At 42.4% G+C, this 11,231-nt stretch overlaps 1 protein-coding gene across 3 annotated transcripts in view; it reads right to left on the bottom strand.

Moving 5' to 3' along the window:
* Positions 1–2,150: 2,150 nt before the first annotated feature.
* uacab (uveal autoantigen with coiled-coil domains and ankyrin repeats b) overlaps positions 2,151–11,231 on the bottom strand; it is a 58,284-nt gene continuing 49,203 nt past the window's right edge. For all 3 annotated transcript variants that reach the window (XM_053616692.1, XM_053616693.1, XM_053616694.1), the window contains exons 16-19: positions 8,520–11,207; positions 8,190–8,342; positions 6,775–6,840; positions 2,151–6,137 (exon numbers count right to left, since the gene is read on the bottom strand). In XM_053616692.1, coding sequence (XP_053472667.1) covers positions 6,066–6,137; positions 6,775–6,840; positions 8,190–8,342; positions 8,520–11,207 — 2,979 coding nt within the window. In that variant the 3' untranslated portion in view covers positions 2,151–6,065. The remainder of the gene's footprint in view (positions 6,138–6,774; positions 6,841–8,189; positions 8,343–8,519; positions 11,208–11,231) is intronic.

Genomic DNA, 11,231 nt, shown 5'->3' with positions numbered 1-11,231 from the left:
CCAGCTCTTTTGCTCCACATCCCTCCTCCTCCTCTATTCCTCCCTCCTCCCAGGTGTTGGAGGGGCAGGGTCAGGCCAGGATCAGGGAGGATCAGAGTGGGAGACATGTTGAATCCATCCAGCCCAAATCAGGTCCATGTGCCATTATGCTATAAATGAACTTTATAGGGGCAACAAAGTGTTGGGAAGTCTGCAAAAACATTAAAGGGGAGAGTGAGTGCAGGGATCAGCTCGGAGGGGACTAATGAGAGACAGAGAGGACAGCATGCTCTGGACTCTACAGTGCTCACTGGCTGACTAATAGTCCATTAAGAACCCAGACACAGGCAGCACAAGCCCAAAGAGGAAGCAGAGATGATGGCAAACCTTTTAACCGACCTTAGAGCGTTAATGGAGGGAGCATGAGAGGGAGACATCAAAACACAAGCACTTACATATATCATCATAACATGGTGTAAAAATATACTATAATTAAAACTATAGCCCCTCTACCACCAACCACCCCCTCCACGTCATTGTAAAAGTAAAACGTAAACCCACCTAAGAGAGAATGGTTCTAGAACATTCAGTACATATTTAACAGGTTTTAGGAAATTTAGATTTTGCAGAAATAACATTCCTGCAACAATCTTGAAACATCTGCTGTAAAAATGGTTCGCTATGTTATTAAAATGACTCAATGACTCAGTGTCATACTTTAATGTATAAAATATCAATACTTTTTAAAAATAACATTAATGTTCCTCTAACTAAAACGTTTGCAATTGTAACATTGTAGAAACGAGATGCTCAGAACAGAGAAAACACCACAGATTCACTGTTCTTGCTCTTTAAAAAAAAGAAATTATTAACTGTGCATTAAGCATTATATCTTGATGTGCACACACAAAAAAAAAAAAACAGAATCTGAAATATAAACAGAATTACAGGGGAGAGATAAAGAGCGAGAGAGAACAGGACACGAGCAGAACGTCAAAACATTACAGAACAAAAAGCAGCTACGATTTGTATGACGTGGATGGATCTGCAGACAAAGTGAGGCTAATAAGCTGCAGCCCTGCTATGAATCACAGCACAGACACACTACAGAGTAACTGAAGCAACTAAGCGCATCAAAGGCGCATGAACAGGACGATGCCTCCCTCCCTCACCACGACCGCCAGGGGAGCCGTTAACCAGCAGGCCTAGACTGTGATCCTTACAGCAATGATTAATGAGCACAGAGAACGAAAGTGTGTGAGAGAGAAGGGAAAGTGTGAGAGAGAGAGAGGATGTGTAAGAGAAAGAAACAGAGAGAAAGGACGTAAGAGAGAGAGAGACACAGAGGATGCATGTGTATGTGTGTATGAGAGAGAGAGAGAGGGGGGTGTGTGTAAGAGAAAGCAACAGTGAGAAAGGACGTGAGAGGGCGAGACACAGAGGATATGTGTAAGAGAGAGAGAGAGACTGTAAGAGAAAGCAACAGAGAGAAAGGACGTGAGAGAGCGAGACACAGAGGATGCATGTATATGTGTATATGAGGGGGGGGGGGGGTGTGTAAGAGAAAGCAACAGAGAGAAAGGACGTAAGAGAGTGAGACACAGAGGATGCATGTGTATATGAGAGAGAGAGGAGAGAGAGGGGGGGGTGTGTGTGTAAGAGAAAGCAACAGAGAGAAAGGACGTAAGAGAGTGAGACACAGAGGATGCATGTGTATATGAGAGAGAGAGGAGAGAGAGGGGGGTGTGTGTGTAAGAGAAAGCAACAGAGAGAAAGGACGTAAGAGAGTGAGACACAGAGGATGCATGTGTATATGAGAGAGAGAGAGGAGAGAGAGGGGGGTGTGTGTGTAAGAGAAAGCAACAGAGAGAAAGGACGTAAGAGAGTGAGACACAGAGGATGCATGTGTATGCGTGTATGAGAGAGAGAGAGAGAGAGAGAGAGAGAGAAGAGAGAGAGGGGGGGTGTGTGTAAGAGAAAGCAACAGAGAGAAAAGACGTGACGAGCGAGACACAGAGGATGTGTGTAAGAGAGACGGAGAGGATGTGTAAGAGAAAGCAACAGAGAGAAAGGACGTGAAGAGCGAGACACAGAGGATGTGTGTATATGAGAGAGAGGGGGAGAGAGAGGGAGTGTGTGTGTGTGTGTGTGTGTGTGTGTGTGTGTGTGTGTGTGTGTGTGTGTGTGTGTGTGTGAGAGAGAGTGAATGAGTGTCTCTGGTTCTACTTATGGTCTGGAAATGAGATTAAAGGGAAATCTCCAAACAGATTGAATTGTATTTGCAATAATTGCCGTGAACAGCTTATACTGCTCAGGCCACAAATAACACAGCCATAAAAAAAAGCCACGGTGAAGAGAAAAAACAGAGGGAGGAGAAATAGGCTGCGATCTGAAACCGCTCTCTCACTTCCTTAAGCAACCAAATACAAGAGAAATGTTGGATTCATTAGAAAGTACAAAGCATGAGGTTAAAGCTCAAATACACTCAAAGGCTTTTAGTTCAAAGCGCTGGAATGTTCTCCTAACCAAACAGAGCCACATGTTACAGCTGATAACGTTCAAAACATATGGACTGTTTCAGGACGCGTCCGCTAAATAAGCTGAAGATGACGACAAAAACTCGAATTAAATAAATAATACTTCCATATCGGAGCTGATGACGAGCCAGAGAACAACAAAGGCAAACAGAACAGATAAGACGGACATTATATCACCCAACAGATATCCACATCTCCCGTGACTTCAAAAAATAGTCGAAATCCTTTTAAAGGAAGCTCAATATTGTCTCTCCGGTAAGACTCCACATCAGGCTTTATAGGTATTTGTGGGATAGCAAACCTTCCAGCGAAACACAAAAGTATAAATCAATGCAAGCCACAAGATAAAAGAGAAGCCTTCATGCCAAAGAGCCCCCTGTCATTCCTGCAGTGATTGTTTTTAAAGTAAAACCACATGCACTGACAAACATGAAGTAAAATGAAATGAGAGAGCGGCGTATGGACAAAGCAAGATTTGATTAGTGGGTTTCAAACTGGAGGCTGAAGACATCCAGCGGGGGATCTGAACCCTGGATTACTACTCTTATTGCTCTTCTTATTAAAATAATTGTGTTGGCTTTCTCTTAATTGAGTTTCTACCGAAACATCTGACAAATATTATACCTAGTTTCATAGAGTCTGTTTATTCCTGGTCAGGGTTGTCGTAGATCCGGAGCCTATCCCGGGAACGCTGAACGTCCATCACGAGGTACCACACACATTCACACACCTATGGGTCATTCAGAGTAGCCAGTCAACCTATGGTATGTTTTGGGAGGTTGGAGGAACCTTGAGGACCTGCAGGAAACAGACAGAGAGAACCTGCACAGATACACTATAGTCAGGAGCTCAGGATCGAACCAGAAACTCTGGAACTGTGAGGAGGCAACCGTGTCACCCTTATACTCATCATAATTGTATCTTTAATCTTAACTGAACAGTGTGTATGTTTCCTGTGTGTGTGGGGTAGACTATTAAACATTAGGCAGATCATAGAAGAAGAAGAAAAAAACAGCAACCCAAAGCAAAGAATTGAATCTAAATTAAATCTAGGATGAAAAACTAACATAGAACTACTATAACAAGTCGCCAGTTTATTAGGTACAATCCCACAAAGTGTACATTCCAAAATGTGGAATAAATCAAGCAGGCACGCATGTCTAATAACGGTTTTGGTTCAGTGGAGCCCTGAAAGGCAAAGGCTTAGTAGATTTGATCACGGATTAAAGTCGGCACTTGGTCAACATTTGTCAGTTCTAGCATCTTCCAAAACACAAACATTGTTTGCGGCTCAGCGCGTCAAAGAAAGATGCAGGTCAAAATGGCGTATAAAGCAGACCTCATACCAATGCTGGTAATTTCCTTTGGGCATGATCAAAACTGGACAACTGAGGAGTGGGGGGAGGAAGAAAAAAAAAAATCAGGCAGAATGATCCAGGTTTCTACATATCTTTGCCTTTGCACAGCTTTGGTAGCATGCACAGATAAGTTTCCTCAACATTACCAAGGACAGCATGTGTATAACGATCAATAATGAAATGAATTGCCACTACGCACATTAAACAATATACACTACACTGAAATATACTCGGCTCTGCCCATGGGACAAATAAAGGTGATGTGCGTTAACATGGGAGAATATTTGGGGGCTTGCACAGCATTCACATCATTCATTCATTCATCCTCAGTAACTATTCCTCACCATTACGGTGGTTTCAATGATTTATTTATGTGCATTTTGGGAAATGGAGCCAACTAAGTTTATACACAGGTGTGCTTGGGTCAAGTGGGTCTCAGCAAGGATGGGATTTTAAAAAAAGAAAGGAAAAAAAAAAAACAAAGTCCTACCTCTAATTTTCTAGGCTTCTCCTGATGTGCAACCCACTGAATTAACAGACAGACATTTTAGTCAAAAGCAGGCACTTTTATTGATGTTAGAATTCACTATTGTTTAAAACAAAACAAAAAAAAAAGCAAGAAAGAATATAGTTTTGAGGAGAAAAAAAAAACGCAAACTACCTCAAGATCAAATAGCAGAATTTAAATGATTAGGCTTATCCTGTATGATCTGGCATAGTTCATATAAGTTAGTAAAAATCAGTAGCCCTATTTAATGCAATAAATTATCATCAGAAGCATAGCCAATTAGCATAGGAGCACAGTCACTGTGTGCTAATAAACTTGCTGTCATAATGTATTGTGTATGTCAGTGCTAAAACTAAAGGTCAGCTAGTGGCTTCTAAATACACTGTACTATTTCAGAAGGGGAAACAAAAGACATTAATAAAATGAAAAAGTACCTTGAATAGGTATAGTGTCATTCTAGTCCAGTCCTGCTGAATAGTATTTCCATAAACATTTTGACCATTAATCAAAAGTAGTACAAAGCCCTGATAAAAATATCAGATTTTGGAAGCACCAAGAGAAAAAAAAAATTGTAATCGCAAATGCATCACATCTGCAGCTATACAGTGAAACGAACCACAAAAAAGCTATTTATGTCATCAAAACTTGGCCAGCCAAGTCACACCACAAGAGGGCAGAATCATCCAGGCAATAGAAGCAGATATCCAGGCTGTGTCCTGTTTCACCGAGCGCCACTGACATTCACTGACTCAAATCCATTAAAGCACAGCTGGCTACCACATCATCAGTGAGCTAAACATGATCAAGGCAAATCTAAATTAAGGCTGCTCTTGAGTATTAAATCATTTGGATCTTACATTTTGTGCATGACAAAAAAAAAAAAAAAAGGGTAGGAGACCTGCTCCCTGACCAGTTCTATATGAAGATATCTAAAAATGTAGCTCCCTCTACGTGTATATAGAAGACACGGTTAGTGCTATAAATCTGAACACATAGAATAGGAAATCCCACAATGCACTGCAGCTTGAGGGACACGTGTTGCAGGAAGTAGGGCGTTCCAGGCCTTTCCATTGCGTTTCCAAAGCAAAACTACAACTCCAAATATCAAACCACTCAATTATTCCTGCTAGACATCTCGTAAATGTTACATTTATAACCATCAAAAATGGTAGTAAACTCTTCAACTCCAAGTCGTTTTTTTCTTCTACATCTTTTGTACCAGTGTATTTATCTTTTACGTGGTAACGTGAACGTACGATACGTTTAAAAATGACTTAAAATATAAAGATGCACTTTAAGGACCACAGTTGTACCTTTAATTACCTTTTAGAGATAGAATTTTAAGGGTACACTTAATGCAGCCTTCCAGTTAAAAGATTTATAAAAAAACAAACAAACAAACAAAAAAAAAACGCACCACCCCAGTGACGAGCAAACTTACAGATTAATACCTTTTTTTTTCCTATTCACCGCTTCAACGTTATAGTATGCAGGAGTAAAGTATTGTAGTTCTTACAAACAGTACTGCAAATGCAAATACTAAGATAAGGCCTATGATACCTATCCTGGTCTGTGATTAGTGACATTTCTACTATCTTTGATGCTTTTTGACTGATCCTGTTTTCTAACTGCACACCTTCAGTGGATTGTGGATTTGAGTCAGAGAGTGTCTCTAGGCCGGGTTTAACACACAAACTGCTGCCTCATTCGGATAATCTGCAGCAACGCTGCCTGGACGTCTTCATCCATGTGACCCTGTAAAACACAAGCAAGCCGATACTGTTACAGTCTGAGCAAATCTGGTTTCAGCCACTTTTTAAGCCGGAGGTGTGGTTTAGCCTTTGTATGGGACTTCAAATGTGTAGCGGCTTGGGAAAACCACTCTCAAATTTTGAAATACTATGAAAACATGTTTTTTTTTCGCAACCAGAAGTAACATTATAACAATTTAGCATATTTTAGCATTTAGTCTGGTTATCATCAAGAGTGACATGTTAACCCATTTCCAATTCCACTGAAAGACACCAACACATGGTCTAGAAGCGACTTCTATCTATACTATTTTTTATGTACATTTTTGTTTGATCATCAAAGGCATCTGATGGTTTTTTACCATTACATTTGCTATACCGGCTCTTTAAGAGCCACGATCTTTGCAGGAAGCCTAAACTTTCTTCAAATAGAGATGTAAAAGTATATTAAAATGATATAAACAGATATCATTATTGGCCGTTCTCGTGTTTTCCAGCCACAGAATCATCTGATGGGTTTCTCCAGACCACCTCACAAATAAATGTGGACAGATCTGAAGTTTTAATAAATAGCCCTGAAATGAACAACAGAAACAGCAAACGATCAGACGTGTAGGTACACACGTGCACTCGAGACGTACCTGTGCAGCACTGAGAAGATGAGTTCGATAAATTGAAACCACCTCTCGGTGTTGCCTCTCAGCATCCTGCGACAGTGAAGAAAGAACAGATCAGCAGGGAGGTTGTGAGTAACGAGGAACACGTCTCTTGTGAGTTTGTAGCTCAACTGTAAGTAGTGGTTGCAATTTTCCCAGCAAGTGTGCGAAGGCGAGAGTGAGTCAGACGGTCAGAGTTTGTGTTAGTGTAGCTCTATTGTCTTCACGTCTTTATGAGATCAGAGTGGCAGAAGGCCTCACTTACGTGCTCTCTCTCACTCAGACTCACTAGCCACAATGATTCGAAACCACAGTTAAATCCATCCACAGAACATCCACTTTTATGACAAAGAATGTTGTGCGGATCACACGGATCAAACTCAATAAAATACAAAACCAAACGTAATAAAGTTTGGGAACGGCTTCAGTGAGGCTTTTTCATTGTAATCCAATTTCTCCCCAAACTCAGGCAGTCCCTTTCTTTGGCCCAGTTTCACCCCAGTGACTCATTCAGACACACAATAAAAGATGGATTGGTCATAAATATGAGAATTTCATTAACATTTTAGTTTTGCCGGAGCACCAAGTGGGCTGGCTGAAAAAAAAAAAAAAAGAGGCATATTCGCTCCCTGACTGTGTGACTTTATGGTTAATATTTTATTTCACTTATTCATCAAGTGATCACTGTTTATAGGCATAAAAAATTCTGGAATTGACGGACAAACAGGCTACATGCACTATTGATATTTTCCTTCCTTGTTCTTGGGAAGAAAAAAAAGAAAACAAAAACCCAGAATGGTCTTTAGTGACTGTGACAGCTTAATACAGAACAGAAAATGAGCTATTCATGCTCATTCACGATAATGACATGGCACCCTGTTTCAAAGTCTTTAAAGCCGCTCACCACCACCTCACTGTGTCATGTTTGACTTCATTTATCAGAAGTTAACACAGTTTGAGTCACATTTTGCAGCTTGCCTGCTAGTCAGATTACATAATATACTAAACGCTAATGTAAGGATTAGTATAGTACCATATAAAACGCTGCAGTGTACAGAACATATAACATTATTTCATACACGACACAGAGGTCATTACTCACAAGGAGTTTGCCAGTTGGACAACAGAGAAGCCAGGTAGTGGAAAATGTAAACCCATTACAGGCAAAAAGCAGAGGATTATTTAGATAACGGTGAAGGAAAACAGCAGCACATGAGCTGCAATTGTTGCTTGGTTGGGCCAGTTTAGTTTAATCAGTATCCACTGGCATATTTATTTCCATTATAACCAAACACTATAGTTTTATGCCAAACTAAATCATGTTTAATTACTGAATCCTACTGTAATTTGCCCCATGTTTGTAGATGCACTGGAAGTGTTTAACTGAAAGTGCTACTTACAGCCAGCTGCTGCTGGAGGCTCTTGACCTGCGCCTGGAGTGTGTCAATGTGTTGAGCATGTCTCTTGTTGGGAGTATTGCCAGTGTAAGCCAGCTGGGACAGGCCATTGAGAGCCTGTTTCAACCTCTCCACATCTGCCAACAGCTCTGTGATCTGAAACACGCAGATTCACTTATTTCAAAACATATAAGTAGCTGACAAACAAAGGTTTCAAGAACATGTTCTTTAGAAAGACATTCGGTTACAGACACCACATAAGGATCTGCAAGAATCCAGACATGTATTTGCCCAAATATTTACATGACAATTCAAAAAGAACATAATCCTCACCCTTTTGTCTTTGGCCTCAGTCTGTTCTGAGGAAGTCTGAATCCTTTTCTGGAGGTCTCCGATGGTGCTAAGCGAGTCATCGTATCTTTCTTTTAGATCTTGGATCTCTTTCTCAATTGAGGCGCTCTTGGTCTGAAGGGCCTCAGTCTCCATCATTGCTCTATTCTCACCTTCTTTGGCCTGGGCTGCTTCCTGGTATAGCTCCTCGCACTGTTCTTCTAGACCCAAGAGCCGATCACCAAGCTCCCCTACCTCCTCCTCCAGCCTCTGCTTCTCAGCTTTGAGCTTGGCCAACTGACCTTCGTGGCTGCGAAGATCATCCAAGGCATGCGTTGCTCTGAGAAGTTCTGTCTGCAGAGTGGCTATGTCCTCAGCCCTCTGGGCACTGGTCTCCTCTTCTTCCCTCAGGGCCAAACGGAGCTTGGCCACTTGTTGCTCCAGGGCCTCTCTGGCATGGCTGTGTTGAGCCAGTAGATCAACATCAGTTCTTTGGCTCTGCAGCTCTTTCTCCATGTCGTGGATGCGCTGAACCTCCAAATTGTAGGCCTCACTGAGGCGCTTGCACTCGGCCTGTGCATCCTGCAAACTGCAGGTCAGAGAGTTCCTCATGGCTTCAAACTGCTCCAGATGAACGTACTCGTTTTCTAGACGCTGTTGGAGGTTCTTCATTTCAGTATTGCAGAGCGAGTTCTGCTCCTCCAGTTCAGCTCTCTGAACAGTTACCTCCATGTACTGCTGCTCCAGTTCCACTAACTTTAGACTCAAGTTCTCCATCTGGCCTTTATACCCATCTTCAATTTCTCTGTATTTTTCACTGGAGACCAAGTTAGCCTCCAATTTCTTTCGTACAGATTCCATCTCTAATTTCACAGTTTCTTTGTCTTGCCTCTCATGTTCCACATCAGTCTTTGCACTTTTGTATTTCTCCTCCATTTTTGCTAGCGCCTCTCTTAGATCCTTCACAGTGGTACTGAAAGCCTTTTCTTTTTCCTCCAGGGCACTCACTGGCACAAATTTTGATTGAATGGCTTCATGAATAGTGTCCAGCTCTTTCTTCTGAGCTTCGATTTCTTTGTGAAGTTTTAAAGTACCTTCTTGAAGAGACTCATATTTGGAGAAGGCCTCTTTAGCACTTCTTTCTGCTTCAGTTAAAGCACTGTTTAGCTGACTTTTTATTGCCTCATGGTCAACAATACTGATATAGTCCTTTTCTAATTTCTCCTGCAGATTTTCTTTTAACATAGCGCTTCCATCTTTTACCTTCTTCAACTCGTCCTCTTTGACTTTTCCATCTACCTCCAATTTGTGAATTTCATCCTTGGCTTTTTCCAAAGCTTCATGCAACTCTTTCTGCACTCTCTCATACACTTCTCTTTTAACAAACTCTCCCTGCATGCTCTGTTTCAGAGCAATGTTCTCAGCTGCCACAACCTCAAACTCCTTCTCTTTATCTTTGTACTTCCTCTGGAGATTCTCTAGATCCTTTTCCGTCGCTGCTTTATGGGCCGAAAGTGCAGCCACCTCACTTTCATACCTTTCATTGGGCATGTGAGTGCTCTTCAGGCTGCTCATGTTTTCAGCCAGAGAGGCCTTCTCCTCCTGGAGCCTCCTCAGCTGCTCCTCAGCATGATTTCTCCTCACAGTTGTCTCATCAAGCTGCTCCTTAAGCTCCTCCATAGCACAATTCAGAGCCTTCTTCAACTCCTCGTGAGTCTCAACAGGAACAAACTCTGTCTGGAGGTTCTTGCTGAGCTCGTGAAGCTCTTCTCGGAGTAGTTCCCTCTCATCTTCGCCATCCTCGACCTCACAGATCAGCGACTGACATTTAGAAGTGACATCTGCAAGTTTTTTCTTCAGGATATCACTCTGTTCCTCCAGAGCCATCCTGAGTCTCTCATGCTCCTGAAGTGGAACAGTGTCCCGGTGGTCCACTTCCCTGTGGAGCTCAGCCACCTCCTCCAGAACACGGTCGTAATCCTCCCGCAGTTCCACCAGCTGCCTCTCCTTTTCATCCACCGCATTAGTCAGAAGGTTCTTCATGTTGTCGAACTTCTCTCCAGGCACCATGGTGACCAGACGTTTCTCTGTTTCTTTAACACGAGCCTCCATTTCTTGGAGGGTCTCAGCGATCTCATCACGCTCTTCTCTCGCTGCATTCAGATCAGCTGTCAGCTTCTCGACCTCTTCAGCCAAGAGACCTTCACTCTTTTTATACTCCTCCAGAGCTTTCTCACTCTGCTTCAAATGATTCCTGACCCGACCGACCTCAGCTGACGCACCTTCATATTTAACCTTGACCTCGTTGAGCTGAGCTTTCAGATCATCTAACATTTGGTTGCCAAGATGCTCCTTTACTGTGATCACATGTGCCTGCAGCTGCTTAACCTTAGCTTCAGAGTCCAGCATCCTCCTTTGGACGTCTCCCAATGCCCCCTCAAGCTCCTGAATCTGCCGATCTGCTTCTCGCTTGGTGGAGTCATGACTCTGAACCAGTTCTTCACACTCCTTGGTCTTTCGTGCGAGTGCTGCCTGGAGGCGTCCTACTTCTTCCTGTGCAGCCTCCTGCTGCTTACGAGTGGACCTTAGCTCCTGACGTAACGTCTCAACCTCGTTAGGGTTTGCGATTACTGGGTGAGAGAGCTCTAAGGGCCGAGATACAGAACGTGATGGAACAGAAGGCTGCAAAATCTGCAATCAGAAAGTACAGATATC

This window comes from Ictalurus furcatus, chromosome 27 (assembly GCF_023375685.1).
Source record: "Ictalurus furcatus strain D&B chromosome 27, Billie_1.0, whole genome shotgun sequence".
NCBI lineage: Eukaryota > Metazoa > Chordata > Actinopteri > Siluriformes > Ictaluridae > Ictalurus > Ictalurus furcatus.
The sequence above is the reverse complement of the archived record's forward strand: the minus strand, read 5'-3'. Positions and strand labels throughout refer to the sequence as shown.